The 18081-nt window shown below is 38.4% G+C and overlaps 1 protein-coding gene across 1 annotated transcript in view; it reads right to left on the bottom strand.

Moving 5' to 3' along the window:
* LDB2 (LIM domain binding 2) overlaps window positions 1–18081 on the bottom strand; it is a 628524-nt gene that overhangs the window by 135059 nt on the left and 475384 nt on the right. Inside the window, exons 3-4 of the mRNA XM_042782210.1 lie at window positions 10460–10632; window positions 1823–1949 (exon numbers count right to left, since the gene is read on the bottom strand). Of these exons, the coding sequence (XP_042638144.1) occupies window positions 1823–1949; window positions 10460–10632 (300 nt within the window). The remainder of the gene's footprint in view (window positions 1–1822; window positions 1950–10459; window positions 10633–18081) is intronic.

Raw genomic sequence — 18081 nt, 5'->3', positions numbered from 1 at the left:
GAAGCAGTTCTGCTCTGCACACACAGGGCCAGAATTCACTTGATGACAACTAACAACATGAACAAACTGGTGCTAAACAGAAGGAGACATAAGGAAATATCCCCTGGTCTCCATGTCTGTGTTCATGAAACTATCTTGGTAATAGCAATACAGCTTTTATTTTTTTCTATATTTAATTTTTCTCACAGTGATACTACCAAATAGCTTTGTCTGTGTACACTTATACATACACATTTACTTAATCAGTAGTAACCAGTTGCTGTCAAGTTGATTCTGACTCATGGAGACTCCATGTGTGTCATTGTAAAACTGTGCTTCATAGGGTTTCCAATGGCTGATTTCCCTGAAGTAGATCACCAGGCTGTTCTTCCAAGGTGCCACTGGGTGGACTCAATCTTCCAACCTTTTGATTAGCAGCCAAACATGTTTCATATGGACCACCCAGTACATACACTCAGCTTCCCATCATCTAAAATGGGAATAATAATAAAAACCCATCTGTTTGTGTTACTGTGAAGATTAAATATAATTATACAACATGTGTGGCACCAAGCCTGGCAGAGTAAGGACCCAATAGTAGCTAGTGTTTGTTATTTTAGAAGGGTGGTGGCTGATATGAGGTGTATTGGCCAGGCCTCCCGTGTGGAAGGGAGAATTCTACCACCGAACAACTACTGCTCTCTATGCAATATGTTGTTGTTATTAGATGCCATCAATGTGGCTCCAGCTCACGCGATCTTATGTATAACAGAATGACATATTGCCCAATCCTGTGTCTTCTTCATGATCATTGGTGTGCTTGAATCCATTGTTCAGGCTGTTGTGTCAACCCATTCATTGAGGGCTTCTCTCATTTCCATTGGCCCTCCAGTTTACCAAACGTGTTCTTTCCTAGTAAGTGATGGTATGTCCAAAGTAAGTGTATTAAGTCTTATCATTCTTGCTTCTAAGGAACATTCTGGTTGTATTTCTTCTAAGACTGATTTGTTCATTCTTTTGGCAGTCCCTGGTATATTCATTATTCATTGTCAATACCACAGTTTGAATGCAACAATTCTTCTTCTGTCTTCCTTTTTCACTATCCTACTTTGGTATGCATATTAGGTGATTGAAAAGACCATAGTGTCGGTCAGAAACACCTTAGTAAGGCAATGACTTTTGACTCCTTCTTCAGGGATTGCACCCCACTTGTTCCTATCAAGTCTTATCTTTAAGACATATCTCCAGATTGGCATGAAATCAGACTTTAGAAGTAGCAAGTGTTTAAGAAATTTGATGTAATTAATAGTAAGTAAAACCAAGAGATTTGGTTCAAACTCACTTGTGCAAGACCAAATATTCCACTTCGATTCCAACCCCCTGGGCAGGAAGCACTGAATCCTGCTGACACAGATCTAAGGTACACAAGTTCCAGGTCTTGTCAGATGGTTCTAATCAAAACCGAACACTGTTTTTCTTACTTGTTTTATTTCCTTCTCCAGTTATACATAACACGTTTATTAGCCCAGGCATACCCGTACTTGATAATGAGTGAATGGAATTTAAGGAAAAGTACAAACTATTTATTGAGGTAACCTCAATGCTGACTTTAAAATAATAAAACATGAAAAACAGTTTCACAATGCACCAAACTTGGAAGCAAATGAAGGAAAAAAAAAGCCTGTGGATTAAAATGGTTGAGGGCAAAACTCAATAATTTAGAGTTAATTACCTAAAGCGTGAAAACTGCTGGAGATCTTTCACTGAGACAGAACTGGGCTTTTCCCCTTGAGTAAAATAGGGAAAGAAAAAAAAAAGGAAAGTGAAATAGAAATTAAATTACTTACATGCATGGCTAGAATGCTTCTTGGGACTAACTCTCTGTATTGTCTAATGGTAAAGTGCCATGTTTTTATTCTCATGAGATCATCAAAGGTGAACTCCAAGATCAATCTGCCTTCTGTACATACCTGGAAGTGATAAACAACACACTCATTGGTGATCCACATTGTGAATGCCATGTTTTATAACTCACCCATCAGCTGCTCAGTGTAGTCTCCCTTACTGTCCTTGGCCATTTCTGCTTTTTTGGCAAAGCTGTGACACAAAGGCTTATCCCGGGCATACTGGAACAAGCATAAGCTCTGGAATCAGTGTCTCCATATCCTTGGGTTCAAAAACAAACCTTACTGATGATCACGTGACCTACTGAAACTCTATGAACTTGTTTCTTCTTCTGTCAATATGAGGATCAAACCTATCTTCTAGAGATATTATATCAAAAACTCTTGCCACATAGTACCCCCAAAAAATAGTACTCTCTTACTTTTTCCTATTGTTTCTTCTACTTTTTTCACCCTCCTAACGTAAAAGCTTGAACTCTCATTCAACTCTTCGTTATCTTGCTCCTGAGACAATGTATCTAATAGAAGTATTCATACTTAATTGTTACTAAAAGTTTACCCATGAGAAATTCCAGAGGGTAATGCTTAACTCAAGCTGGTGGGGATTGATTACTCCCTGTGGAGAAGAGGTGTGTTTAGAGTATATCCTTAAATCAGATTAAATCAGTAATGGTAAATTCTGCTTCCACAATGAGTCAGCCTTTGGGGGGCATTATGATCATTTGACAGCTCTGGTAGCATAATGCCTAAGGCACTTGACTGCTAACCAGAAGGCTGGCAGTTCAAACCCACCAGCCACTCCTCGGAAGGAAGGTTGGGCAATCTACTTTTGTAGTGATACCATCTCGGAAACCCAAAGAAGGGTCGCTATGAGTCGGGTCTGACTTGATGGCACATAACAACAACAACAACAACAACATGATCATTTGAAGAAAGAAAGAATTGTTAATGAAGCATCATGAAATTTCTAAGACTCTCTTCCTTGACAGAGTCATCAGTGATAGGATAGCTTTTGCTTATTTTTTTGAGATTCAAATCATTTTTAGGATGTCATTTTTGCTTGCTCTTTTCCACAGTTAATGACGTTGAAATGGAAGAAGATGGTAGCCATCCAAACACTACTGGGTCCATTTCTACTATAAGAGGGGAACGGTGGTAGCATATTGATCCAGTTTACATGATTACAGCTCATTGATCAGTCCAAATTTCCCTTAAGAAAGCAGTGCCAAGCAGTGGATGGAGCCATTGGCATCAGATAGTGTTGGATCCAAATTCTGGTTCAATTTTTTGCTCATTCTGGAATTGGGGAAAAAATCAAATAAATTCTCCAAATTCTAGCCTTCTTGTCTGTAAAATGGGGACAATAACACCCTTAGGTAGTGTAGTTGGGAGAGTGCATGGAATGAAGCTGTGTATGTAGATCACCTGTCGTCATACTTGGCACATCATAAGATGACAGTAAATGAGAGCTTTAAAGGTAAAAGAAGCACAGCCAAAAAGAAAACACATCCTTAGACCAGTGTTGTCATTATGAGCCATCAGAGATTAAGGGGTTCATGAAGTGCCACTTAAGGGCCCTGCTGGAAGGCAGAGGGCCTCCATTTGGAATCTGCATCCAACCTTCAATTTTAAGGAGGTGTGCTGGTGCACTGGTTAAGCTCTTGGCTGTGAAATGAAAGGTCAGTGGTTTGAACTCACTAGCCACTCCTCAAGAGGAAGATGTGGCAGTCTGCTTCTGTAAAAACGGTAGCCTTGGAAACCCTATGGAGCAGTTAGCTCTACTGTGTCCTATAGAATCTCTTTGAGTCAGAATTGACTCAATGACAACAGGTGTAGTTGGTTTTTTGGATCTTCAGTGCTATCTATTTTAACAGATTGGCATTCTGGTTTGGCTTTTTTATAGGAAGATTGCCTAGTCCAAAGTGAAGCACACAAAATTCTGAGAATCACTGTACTGCAAATTTAAAAAATAAAATACATAACTGACAATAAACTAAATAGGGGAGATGCTTATTTATAAACCTCCCATCCATTGAGATGATTAACAATTTATATACAACTTTAAATGAATCTTCACAATACTTCTGTTTCATGAATTTAATACAAATCCCCCTATTTATTGAGCACCAGTTGTTTCTAGACACTGGTTAGGGGCTTTATATGCACTCTAATTTAAGATAATGTTTCCTTTCAATAAGCCAAACCAGGAGAGGAGCTTTACCAATAAGTGTGATAGGGCACGTCTCAGGAGAGATGCTGTTACCATTGGCCATCTTTGTTTTATCAAGTCTCAGAAGCTTGGTGAGGTAATTATTGGTAATCTGGGTGAAGACCTCTGCCTCTGGTCCAATGAGCAGAAGGTGTGAGTAATTTCAGGCATTTGGGTATCTTGCCCCAATACTTCTAGTTGAGTGGTCTTCAAAATCTTGTTTTTGGTATCTCAGCCATGAGAGTTGGGCACATCGAATGGGGGAAGGCTTCAGTGTCATGAAACCACTCCCTCCAGCACATCCTCAACATTGGAATTAATTTCCTAAGATTTTCAAAAGGGATACTTAGAGATTAAGCCACACATTTTCCCCCTGGGGTGTTTGTGTGACAGAAGCCACCTGTGGTGAAGGTCTCACAAAAGGGAGGTAACCATAGCCAGCCACTAACAGTGAAATGTCCTGACAATATAGGACAGGCATATTTGGATGTTATAATCCTCTTTTTAAAGAGAAGAGATTATTGGATATTTAAACAAATATTAGCCCAGTTAAATGTCATGCTTCTTTATTATCTAATCTATTTGTTTTAAGTTTATGAACCACAAACCCAGGGCAGGCAGAAGCTGTGGTCTGTTTCTGAAACTGGAGTAAAATTTCAGAATGGAAAGGCATGTTGTCAGGAGGGACCATTCCTTGGAAAAGCACATCATGCTTGGTAAAGTGGAAGGTCAGCAAAAAAGGCAAAGACCCTTAGCAGATGGACTGACATGGTGGCTGTGGTGATGGGCTCAAACGTAATAACAACTATGCGGATGGGGCAGCACCATGCAGTATTTTGTTCTGTTGTATGCTATCAGTTGTTGCTATCAGTTGGAACTGACTCAATGACACCTAACATCAACAACAAAAAAACATGTATGTAGTGGTTCTGATGAATCACTCCACTGGAGCTACTATAAGGTCAAGCTTAATTGTATTCTTTGTTCACTGTGACACTGCAAACCAGTTGGTGACCCTTCTTGTAGTTAAACTGTCACAGGCCTACAAAACAGAAAGTTGCAACAAATATTGCAACCAAGGACTGTCCTAACCAAGGACTCAGTTTTATCCAGCACATATCATGTACAAGATAACATTTCTTAGAATTGAATCTGGGGTGACTGTGTTGGGTATTTTATTTAAGGAAAATAGGATGACTTCCTTGAATGAATGAAATGAGGAGAATTCTGGTCATGGATAGTCTTGTCCAAGTAATAATTCCACAGCTTTCTCCCAAGCCCTACACAGCCTCTCTGCTCCTTCTACCCCTACTATGGAAGTTAAAGGAAACAGAAGGTTTTGTGATTTATTTTATAAGCAATAATCAGCAAATGGAATAGAGGTGCATGAGAAAAAAAACAAAAAAGCAAAACATATATTCCTACTTCTGAAATGGGCAGAAATGAGCATAGCTAAAAAGAGAAATTAATGTTTTCTCTTTTCAGAAAAATTCTGTGCATTCCTCTTAATCAATACAATTAATGCAGCTTTTATCTAAAGTTGGTCTTTTTTTTTTCCCCTCCCAAAGCCACCTTTCACTTGGAATCCAAAATCAAAAGGGTCCCCAATTAAGAAAACATTTTCTGTTGTACTGAATTCATGTTACTGTGCTGTGAGCTCTGACATTTTGTTTCTGTGGTAACAAAAATCAGCTGATTAGTTGGCATGGCAACAGAAAAGATGTAATCCCAGCAGACACACTCTAATCAATGCCCCCAGCACAGATGGTCTCCAGAGGATCAACAAGAAAGAGGTTGGCAGGCATTCAGCAGATCACGTGCCAGCTTGAGACTAGGCCAGGAACAAGGGAACTAAAAAAGGACATTTCTCAAACTAACCGGTTGCTTTTTAACCCTTTGCTTTCTTTGACTCATTGTAAAGCCATATTGACCGTGTAGTTGTATCATATCCTACCTCTCATGTGGCCTTTATGAAATAAAATGTGCTTCTTAAATGGAAGTATTTCTTTAATTTCCTTGGTCTTTATGTTTGGAACAGCATGGATGGGAAAGTACTATTAGGTGAACAGTTGTGTAAAGCTCACTGCATTTTATTTAGAGATATTGTTGTTGTTATGTGCCGTTGAGTTGGACCCGACTCATAGCGACCCCTCTTGGGTTTCTGAGGTGGTAAATATGTGTGTGGGTAGAGTTGGATGTATTTATACGTACATATAAATCTAAGAGAAAGGCAATCATTAATATTTTAATTTGGCTAGAGCTGGGACAAGAGTACAAATTCTGTGCATGTAATGTGGTATAACTACTAAGGTAAGAATGATGAAATGAATGTCAAAAAGAGAAGTGAGTATTCATATAGGAAAACTGGATGGTGCACTTCCATGGTATTTTGCTACAGTAATAAATGATTTCATAATAAATAATTGAGCACAGAAAAAAACGTAAACCTATGTTTACAGAAGTGATAAGTGTGTCAAGTAATCTCTATAACTATTTTCCCAGTGTGTAAAACCGAAAAGTAACTGCTATAATGTACCCTAGAGAGTGCTTCTCTTAGCATCTGCCAGTGCTTACACCCTCAAATAAAACTCAGGGGTCTTTGATTCTGAAAAGCTTGACACATGCTTTTCTGATTTTTAGGCCTTGTTTTCTATTTGACTCAAAATTGAAAACATAAAAGAGAGGCTTTCTAATGTGTGTTTTAAAACTCTAATTACATATTTATCCATAATCCATTATGTTCCTGGGATCAGGAAATTGCAAAGTGTATATTACACTCCTGAGGAATATTAAATATTACTGTTGATTAGGACTACGACTAGTTTTTGATTCACCAATTGGCCAAATTTTCATAAAAGCAACTCAGAACTGCTGGGTCAAATGTTATTTGTGGAATTAGAACTTATTAACAGTCTAAATGAGAACAATGGGATGCTGCCTACACATAATGTGGTAAGTAATGCCATGTGCTAGTAGCAGGTCCCCGTTTAAAAATTAAACATCTGCTTCCGAGTTGTTTTTCCTTGTGATACCGATAGGTCATGAGTCCACTGCTTTATAATAGATAGTCAGAGTAGTTTATTATATAAAAATGAGTTATTTTTAATTAACATAAGAACAAAAGAAAAAGAATGGAGAGATTCTGTGGGCAGTATAATGACTACCAAGGAGCAAAAAAAGGGAAAAAAATAATAATAAAAAATAATTCTCTAAAAGAAATGTGGACAATTAGCTTCTGGAGTAAGTCCATATAACTGAGCTGCATTTCCCAGAAAGTGGTATTTTTCATCACAGTATTGAAACAGTTGTTAAAGGAGTCAGCAGAAACATTGCCATAGAGAAGAGTAAAATGGGTGGTCCGAGTAATTGATACTTGTGGCAAAGGGTATTGTGTTCACCATGGCACTCAAGGCTTCCTGGGGACTGCCCTTTATGCCTGAAGAAAACACTCACCCATCTCAGAGAGGTGAGCTTCTGGGATAAGAGAGAATGCAGAAACCCTAACCCGTTGCTGTCAAGTCAGTTCTGACTCGTGGCAACCCCCTGTGTCACAGAGCAGAACTGTGTTCCCTAGGGTTGTCTGGGCTGTGATCTTTATGGAAGGAGATCTGCAGGCTTTTCTTCTGAGGTGCAGCTGGGTGGTTCTGAACAGCCAATCATTCAGTTAGTACTTGAGCACAAACCATTTGTGCCACCCAGGGAAGCCATAAGAAACAATATAGCAGAAGAAAATCTTAGATTCTTGATTTGGCTAAAGAAGTATTTTCTCCATTCACGAGAAGCATGGGATTATTGTTGATGTAAAACCGGTCCCAGACGGGCAATGCTGTCTTTTCAGAGTTACCCTGAATTATGAAAGAGGAAAGAGAAAGTAGAAAGAAGAAACAGTAGATATGTAAAAAGACTACTGCAGAAGAATGTTTATTTTGAAATAGTTCCTTAATTATGACAAAGCTTTATTGAATTATCATAAATATTTTTCCTATAAAACATAAATAACTTGTAAGTTTTCCTTGGATTACCTAAAATTAACATAAGCTCAGAGAAAAATAATAGCAATCCATAGAGAAAGGTAATATCTGCAACACTCTGGGTTAGTGACCTAGGCATGGTTGTGTGTCCATCTGATCTACCAGTTTCTGTAAAGGTTCTGTGTCTCCAAAATGAAGTGAGGGAAATTAAAGCCATCAGGTGATGGTTCCTTTCCATATGGCAAAACTCCCTTCCTTCCATGACAATCTGCACTCAACAGGAAGTTCCTTTGTCTTCTACTGACAAACAAACAATAATAGTTCTAACAGGCCAACTGTTAAAATGGGGAAAGAGAAAAATGTAACACCTGCCTCTGATTTAAAATGTCTATTGATAAAATTGTGAGCTCTGGTGGCGTAGTGCCGAGGGCATTTGACTGCTAACCAGAAGTCTGGCAGTTCAAACCTATCAGCCACTCCTTGGAAGGAAGGTTGGGCAATCTACTTCCATAGGGACACTGCCTGGAAATCCAAGGAGGGATGGCTATTGAGTTGGATCTGACTTGACAGCAGTGAGTTTGGTTTTGGTTTTTATTGATAAAATTAAAGGGGCTCTGGTGATGTAGTTGTTAAGGCATTTGTCTGCTAAACAAAAGATCAGGTTCAAACCCATAAGCTGCTTCAAAGAAGAAAGAGGAAACAATCTGCTTGCATAAAGATTTGCAGCCTTGGAAACCCAACGGGGTTTGCTATGAGTCTGAACTGACTTGATGGCAGTGAGTTTGGTTTCTTATTCTTGGTATTGATAAAATTAAAGGTGTTCTGGTGGTGTAGTTGTTAAGGCATTTGGCTGCTATACAAAAGGTTGGTGGTTCAAACCCACCAGCTGCTCCATGGAAGAAAGATGAGGTAATTGGCTTCCATAAAGATTTACAGCCTTGGAAACCCAATGGGGGTTGGTCACTATGAGTTGGGATCCACTCTATGGTAGTGAGTTTGTTTTTTTGGTTTTATTGATAAAATTAAGATACCATAATATCAATGGCATTTGGTGAGCTGTGTTTGCATTTTATAATCATTTCATTTGCCTTTGGTTTTTACACCAGCATATGACACCAGAATGATTGAACATCACCAACACGATCCATGAATACTTTAGAAAAATATTTTTATTCTTGCAGCAAAATGTAAATAAGTAAAAGATACATCTTCAGTTTTATAATTTGGATTTTTGCACTTAACCCTGATGATTCAACTTCTCTAACTATAAAGAGAGGCTCACCATTTATATTTTGAAGTAAAAGAAGGAGTTTATATTGTTATTATTCCAAATTAGTTTCATATTGAGTCTTCGTCAAAATGCTCTGGTAGCATAGTGCCTAAGGCACTTGACAGCTAACCAGAAGGCTGGCAGTTCAAACCCACCAGCCACTCCTCGGAAGGAAGGTTGGGCAATCTACTTCCTCAGTGATACCACCTTGGAAACCCAAGGAAGGGTCACTATGAGTCGGGTCCGACTTGACAGCACATAACAACAACAACAACAGTGCTCATTAGGATAAACTTCCATTTGTCAGGATCTATGAATAAATATTTGCTCCTTCCAATTTTTCTACACTATCTGTAGTGTTTGGATCATAGATGTAGAATGTAGAGAAAGAAGATGAGGTTGAATCTCTAGTTCTTTCCTTTTTCATTTGCATCCTTCACAGGGCCTTGAATTCTGCCTTGAAAGTTGAATGCAGATGCCTGACACCTATCTTCCCTTCCCCTGTTTTGCTCTCTCACATTTTTACAATCAATTTATGCTCCTACTGCACTCACTAGTTTGATACTCTGATAAATCACAGAACTTACCAGAATCTGGGAGACACTTCATTTAAACAATGAATTGCCTAATTTTATTTATGTTTATAGTCCTCAAATTCTTTTAGGATTATGGCTAGTTGGGTCTTGTTTAATTGATTATTTTCTTTGAATGTTAAAATTTGAATTTAGCCTTAAGTTTATTCTTAATTTTAGTAATGAGACACAAATGCTGCACAGTGATAGGAGAACATCTTTTCATTGTAGAAGATGTTTTGCATAAAAGCAAAACTTTTAATTTAGCAACTAAAGTCTAATAGACAGATAAACCTTTCTTTTGAAGTTTGTGCTTTGAGGATCTGTCATATTTTGATGCTCCTGTGCTCCATGTCACCTACATACATCTTGGAAGCTTCCACCAAAAAAGGCTAACCATGTCACAGACACAAAGGATTATCTCACAGTGCTGAATGTATCTTAGGTACAAAATATCAGCTCAACATTCTAGAAGTAAACTGGAATTATTACCCTTTAGTATATTCAGAAAAGAAAAAGCTAAGTGTAAGTGTGTTAGTGGGACAATCCCATACCTTGGTAAACATGGGCTTCCCATGTTGGGTGACCATGGCACACTGGTCGCAGTCCACCGTGATGGATGAGTTGTGGTATGACTCTTTCGAGTGTTTGAGAATGTAATACAAGTCGGTCACTCCTCCTTCAAACACAGTGCTAAAGTAACGGGGGATGAGGGTCCTGCCGATAGCTAGAAGAGAAACAGAAACAAACCATTAACTTGAGTTTTAGTTTCTTCATGTACTCACCCCACATCATCACCAAACCTCCAACAATGGCATGCCAATCATCTCAAGAAACCATTTGTTGCCTGCCTTAGAGTCAGCTCCCACCATGGTGACATTATACATAACAGATTGAATTGTTGCTCTGTCCTGTGTCATTCTCAGGATAGTTGGTGTGGTTTTGTGCAACTATTGTGTCAAGTCATCTCACTGAGGATTCCCGTCATGTTTGCTGTACCTTCCACTTTACCAAACATGATGTCCTTTACTAGGAGGCAAATTTTTCTTTATAAACAGTCATGATCCTTCTGGGTTCTAGTTATTAAACGAGAGTCCCAAATTATTCAGGAAAATTTTATATAGTCATCTCTCCAGATTTGGTATCCATTGAAAGTCAATGATAAATGAGAGAAAAGGCATTAACTGCTTGGGTCACATAGAGTCTCCAAAGGAACATGTTTTCAAGAAAGAAAACGCATCAAACTGACTTGGATTTTTTCATGGGTCACTTACAAGCCAGTTTATCCAATTCTGCTTTATTATTATTATTAGTAGTAGTAGGTATAATAATATAAGTTTAATAATATAATGCTTTGTTATATGTGAAGTTTTTTGGTATTCTCTTGTTGGATCTTCAGAATTATCCCAATACTCTAGGGGACCCATATGGGTCTCTTTTGGAGACCCTAATACTTTATGAGAGAGCTCTGGTGGCATAGTGCCTAATGCGCTTTACTGCTAACCAGAAGGCTGTGGTTCAAACCCACCAGGCACTCCTTGGAAGGAAGGTTGGGCAATCTACTTCTGTGGTGATACCACCTCGGAAACTGAAGGAGGGGTTGCTATGAGTCAAGTCCTACTTGATGGCACATAACACAACAACAGCAAAAAGTTATGATGATTAAAAAACAAAAATGGTACTCAGGAATGTTTCAAAGTTGCATGACTTAGAAGTAACTAACTGGAGTGTCTAACTCTGCAAACACCAAAACCTGCTCTTTCTAACACTATGTCTTAAACTGCTATTGGGTTTCCTGTCCACTTTTGGAGCTGGGTAAGCTATTTTCCCAGAATACATGGTCTTTATTAAGAGAACTTGATACCTTCCACTTGGTCTACATTGGTATTTATTATACCATGTGTTTTTCCCAGCTCCATTTTACTTTAAACAGTTGTGTAAGTAGCTGGGTCTCTCAGCTCTGTGACGCTTAGAAACAACCAACACGCTCTTGCTTCAGCCACGATTTAAATCCTCTTACAATGAAAATCCCAACTCATAATATGAGGAATTTTGCTTATGTACAGCTATGAAGGCAAAGTCCTAAAGCACTCTCTGGCAATTCAAGGTTTTAATAAATCTCTCACATTTGCCATCTAATGCCTCCTGAAAGACAAAAATAATATTTAAGATAAATAAACTATCAAGGAGAGCTTTAGCTAGGAAAGATCATCCAGTCTTTCACTTGAATGTTTTATGATATTTAATTTCCTTTAAAAAGAATCAGTGTTAATTCATTCCACATAGATCTATATCTCTTTTGTACATGGACTTGGGAAAAATGAATATAGAAAGAACTCCTTGCCAAATTATTTTTGAAAGTGGTCTAAAGAATTCCAGTGGGAATGACCAGCCCCTGCATAATTTATATAGTTGTGATTGCTTCCCATTTACTGCAGGTAAAATCAATCAACAAGTAGTGCTAAATAGTTCAGGATATTTGAAAATCTCATTTTAAATAATTCTTACACATCTATTTCCTAAATACCGCCTAATCCACAAAAGCATATGTTCATTCACTGAATATAAAACCCAACTGAGAGTAATCTGAATTCACCAGTCTCTTCAACATATGCATAGCCAATATTATAAAGAAAATTTTGTAATGCTAAAATCCTTATTGTGCTTTGCTAAACATATAAAATTAATTTAATGCATTTCAAATGTTCTAGCTTAAAGCTGATTACCATAAATCAGCCCAAGGAATTTCAACAATTTGGAATCTGTACCGCTGAGCATAAATATCAACCATAAAAATGTAGACAAAGGTTGAAAATATTTCACTGTGCTGGCCAAGGAATTTTTATATTATAAAGGTCGCTATAAGGAAACACAACTGGATTAACCACAGTATAGTTATTCACCACCAATTCAACACACTTTAATTCCTTCATTGCTTGCTATACATTATTGTTATTTTTCTTCATACTCAATAAAACCTGAGAAAGCCAGAAACTGTATAAGGTGGAACCTGAGCTCTGGTAGCATAATGGCTAAGACACTTGCCTGCTAACCAGACTGCTGGCGGTTCAAACCCACCAGCCACTCCTCGGAAGGAAGGTTGGGCAATCCTACTTCCGTAGTGATACTGCCTCGGAAACCCAAGGAGGGGTCGCTATGAGTCGGGGCGACTCGACGGCACATAACAACAACAACAATACAAGCAACAGAAAAGTGGTAAGACTGAACCCTGTGAAAGGTGGAAAACTTGCAACCTGGAAAAACAAGGCACTCCCATTGGTTTCTGGTTCTCACTGGTTTCACTCTCTAAAAAGAAAACTGAATGGAAAAAAGGTTCGAGATTTCTTAATTTTAAACTGAAATCTTTAATTATATGTCCAACTCCAGAAAATGCAGAAACTAGGTAGTAAATACACTGCTTCGAAGGCAAAGGAGCTTTACTTCATTGGACAATTTCTATCACTTTAGAAACTGATTGTTATGGACATTTGAGATTTGTTTTCAGCATTTTCCTTTGGAGGTGGCCCCTACCACTTTCCATGTGGTTCTGTTTGGACTGTCATCACAGAATTTCAATATGCATTGTGGTAGACTGTACTCAGGTGGCCTCCAATGACCATGACAATGGCACTGACTTTTTTGTGTAAGTAGTTTCCTCTCTTTACATCTGGGCATGGTCCTGTAATCTGCTTTAATTAACAGAATGTAGCACAAGTAACCTCTGTCAGCTTTGAGATAAACTTTAAAAATCCCTAGAAGCTTCCATCTTTGTGCTCTGGGAGAAGTCAGCTATCATGTACAAATTGTTGTTATTTGCTGTCAAGTTGGCCCCGACTCCCATGCTGTGAAACGCCTGATACAGTCATATGGAGGGATCACATGAAGAACTGAGTCTTCCAGTCAACAACCCCAGCTGATCTTCCAGCCAACAGCCAACAGCCAACATCAACTTGCTAGCCATGTGCATGAGGCCATCTTGGAAGTGGATCCCCAAGTTCTGGTTGAGCTGCCTCAGGATGGACTCATATGGCGCAGATATGGGGCCATCACTGCACCCTGCCCAAACTGTAGAATCATGAGTACATATTTTAGCTTCCTAGTTTTCCTGTCATGTTATTGTTGTTGTTATGTGCCATCGAGTCAAACCCGACTCATAGCGACCCCTTCTTGGGTTTCCGAGGCAGTATCACTACGGAAGTAGGATTGCCCAACCTTCCTTCTGAGGAGTGGCTGGTGGGTTTGAATCACCAGCCTTCTGGTTAGCAGGCAAGTGTCTTAGCCACTATGCTACCAGAGCTCCTTGGGTGGCTTTAAAGAACAGAAATTTATTTTTCCACAGTTCCATAGGCTAAACATCCAAATAAGGGCCAGGAGGGCCAGGCCATGTTGGTAGCTCCAGGTATTTCTTGTTTCCTGGGTGATCCTCACATGGCATCTGTTTTCCCCCATGCCTCTGTGTCTACTCTGTTCTTTTTACAACTCAGAAATGATTAGATCTAGAGCCCACCCTACTCCAGTATGATCTAATAACATAAAGAACATTTTCCAAAGAGGATTACGTCCACATGTATAGGGATTAGGATTCTAACACATGTTTTTGAGGGACACAATTCAATTCATAATCATAGATAAATGTTTCTATTTCAAGATACATTCAAAATACATTTTGGGGTGTATTCAAGGGGGCAATGGATGACCATAGCACCCTTTCAACCTCCTAGACTATAGTGGTAGGAATACCAGAATCCTTCCTTGAAAGAAAGGGGGAAGCTTTGCCACTGAAAATCTGAGTCTTAGAAATACTAAAGTCTACAGAAGAAAGTAGAGCAAAGAAACAGAGTCTTTGTGGGTTGATTTGGGCCCATGTATCAGCTGGGATTAAAGCCAACTCTATCCCTTGAAGGTCTCAGGTATGTGAACTGCATCTCCTCCCCTCTTTATTTTTGCTTAAGCAAGTTTGTGTTAGGTTTCTGTCATTTTACAAACAGAGGAATCCTGATCAATTATTTCCTGTTCCAGCTTGGAATGGGGCAGCAAACACTGAGGCAGTAAAAGAAAAGATGAGAATGTTCAACTGCAAAAGATATCTCAGTTCCTCATTGGGGGACATGCTGTTAAGTTGCAGGAGAAAAAAAAAAAAAGGTGCACCAGAGACTGTATTAGTTTCCCATTGCTGCTGTAACAAATCACCACAAACTTAATAGCTTAAAACAATACAAATTTATTAAGTCACAACTCCAAGACTTCAACACCAGGCTCATTGGATGAAAACCAAGGTGTCAAACAAGCCACATCTCTTTCTAGATGTTCTAGGGAGAGAATCCATTTTTTTTTTTTTTGCCTTTTCTAGCTTCCAGAGGCTGTACATACTTCTTGGATTGTGAGCTCTTCCTTCATCTTCAAAGCCAAGATGGCAGGTTGAGTCCTTCTCTGATTGCATCACTCTCTTCCGCTTCCTTCTTCTACTTTTAAGGACACTTGTGATTACATTGAACCCATCTGAATAATGCAGCATGATATCCTTATCAGATGAGTAATGTCTCTTTTACCATGCAAGGAACATATTCACCAGTGCCAGGGATTAGGATGTGAATATCTTTGGGGATCAGTACTCTGTCTACCATGGAGAGTATCTTTGGCAAAGAATATCTGCTCTGCAAGGGAGAATAGTCAAACCTGTAACACACACACACACACACAATACACAAATAATATGTTGTACAATATATAAATAATGTGTAGTGAAAGGGACAGGCAACCAGAGTAAAGCCACATGTGGTTGAGAAAATCATCCAATCGCTCATTCATTATGTTCCTCTATAAAAGTCAGAGTAGGTGCTGAAAACACAAAGACCAACTTTTGTTCCTGTCTTTCAAAGTCATTTCTAGCAAGAAAATTAAAAAGAATGTAAGAATCTATAAAATAATGTGATAATTATGAAGTTAAGAAATGGATTTGTGATTTTGAACTCTGCCCATTTGTTTCATATTTTGAATTCAAAGTACAGTTTTGACTTTGTACTTATTGAAACACTGAAAAGATGAAAATATCCTTTTAACTTAGTAAACTGTAACCACATGGCACAGCTAATATACATGACTGACTCAGTCAACATTTTGGATATAGATTTGTTGATCCCTAAGTCAAGGAAGGTTGGGCAATCTACTTCCGTAGTGATACCGCCTCAGAAACCCAAGGAGGAGTCGCTATGAGTCAGGGCTGACTTTACAGCATATAACAACAACAACAAGTCATCAGTCACTGCAATTCTGAACCTATTTGAATTCCATACTGTCACATATGTGTGCTACACTTACACATGAAAATGATACTTTAATTTCCAGAATTAAAATATTTTAAATATTTACTGTGATGGTTAATGTTATGTGTCAGCTTGGGTAGGCATGATCCTCAGTGGTTTGACAGACATTAGGTAATCACCCTCCATTTTGTGATCTGATGTAAGCAGCCAGTCAGCTGGGAGGGAAGTTTCCTTGGGATTGTCGTCTGCATCCAATATGTACATGTATTCCTCACTCACTTATCAACCATCTTATTATCTGACATCTTGAATCTATAATAATAGTAAAAAATTTACAATCTATTTCGTGTATTAACAGCATATGTCTGGCAGTAACGAACACCAAGGTGCAAGGCAAGAGAAATGCTGGCTGCAATGGTTAAAGTTATGTATCAAGTTGGCTGGGTCATGATTCTCAGTGGTTTAGCACTTATGTGATGATGTAATCATCCTCCATTTTGTGATCTGATGTGGTCATTTTCCATTTTTGCACAATGCTGATTTTTGCATGACAACCTGGTCTTTGGAACTAAATCATGGCGATGAGTGAGGAGTGGGCATATAGATGTTCTGTCAATGCTTGCTCTCTTTCAATCTTACATACAACTACTGATCGATCTCATCATCCTTTGACCTCTGTTTTTTGGCATGTGAGCCAGAAGGCTTCACCTGCCCTGCCAACATGGGGCTTGTCAGCTCCTGCAATCACGTAAGTCAGGAGAGGCCTCTAGCCTGCCACCTGACCCTCTGAGTTAAGACTTACCATCCTGTAAAAAATAGCCAGAGCCATTTCCTTGAACTACATTTTTCTCTTTATATTTATATATACTCCTTACTGGTTTTATCCTCTAGAGAACCTAGCTTAAGGCATTGATATACACAAATCTACAGTGTGCTCCCATTAAAGAAAGGATGATATATTTCAAATATTATGGGATAGAGACTAAGAATATGGAAGATTATAAAAGAAATTCCATTTTTATAGCACATTTAGGTTAAAATCCCAAAAGTTGATAATAATAGAGATTAAGATTTTACAACAAGATTTTCTGTGACTGGAATGCAATACATATTATTTATTCTTATGTTTATCTGTAGTAAGAAAAATCACAGATTATATTATTCAGAAGCCTGAATTGTGGATACAGTATGTGTAAATCCTAACTTTCCTTGTAGGTAAATATTATTAGTCCAGAAATAGCTAAAAATTTATTCATAGCCAATTTGGATGTTGAGCTCTGCCTTCAAATTCCTTGGGAAATTTTTGTTCGATTGCCTGTTATTGTTATGACACTCCCCCTCCCCTAGAAGTTCTTGCTCAGGAAGGTGGCAGGCTGACGGTCCTGGGCAAGCTTCCACTTTTTCTATTAAAAGTAATCCTGAGCACTTCAGAATATCAGGTGAAGATCTTCCCCAGCTGGGAATTGTAACTGTAATTAGTTATAAACTACCATGCATTCTTCCTAAAGCAGAAAGTGTGTTTTTTAGAGTGTCTCATCTCTATTAATGACTACTAAATGCTTTTCTTTCTTTTAAGAATGCTTATGTAATTAATGTAAGAACAATTATAATTAGAAAAATAACCATATGAGAAAAGGTTTAGTAATAAAGTACAAAATCAAAATATTAAAACCTAAACCTTGTATGGTTGTGGTAAAACAGGCACATTCAAATATTTCTAGGGAAATCAACATAGCAAATGCTTCTTATCTTGAGATTCTTCCACTCAATGATAGTTTATTAGGTGTGAATTTAAGCTCTTGGTAAATACCTTCCTAAACTGTAATTCTAATGTTCACATCTTGTTGTTGTTTTTGTTGTTGTTATGTGCCATCGAGTCGGGACTGACTCATAGCGACCCCTCCTTGGGTTTC

The sequence above is a fragment of the Orycteropus afer genome, unplaced genomic scaffold (assembly GCF_000298275.1).
Source record: "Orycteropus afer afer isolate SDZICR_OR568_19922 unplaced genomic scaffold, OryAfe1.0 scaffold00262, whole genome shotgun sequence".
NCBI classification, from domain to species: domain Eukaryota; kingdom Metazoa; phylum Chordata; class Mammalia; order Tubulidentata; family Orycteropodidae; genus Orycteropus; species Orycteropus afer.
The sequence above is the reverse complement of the archived record's forward strand: the minus strand, read 5'-3'. Positions and strand labels throughout refer to the sequence as shown.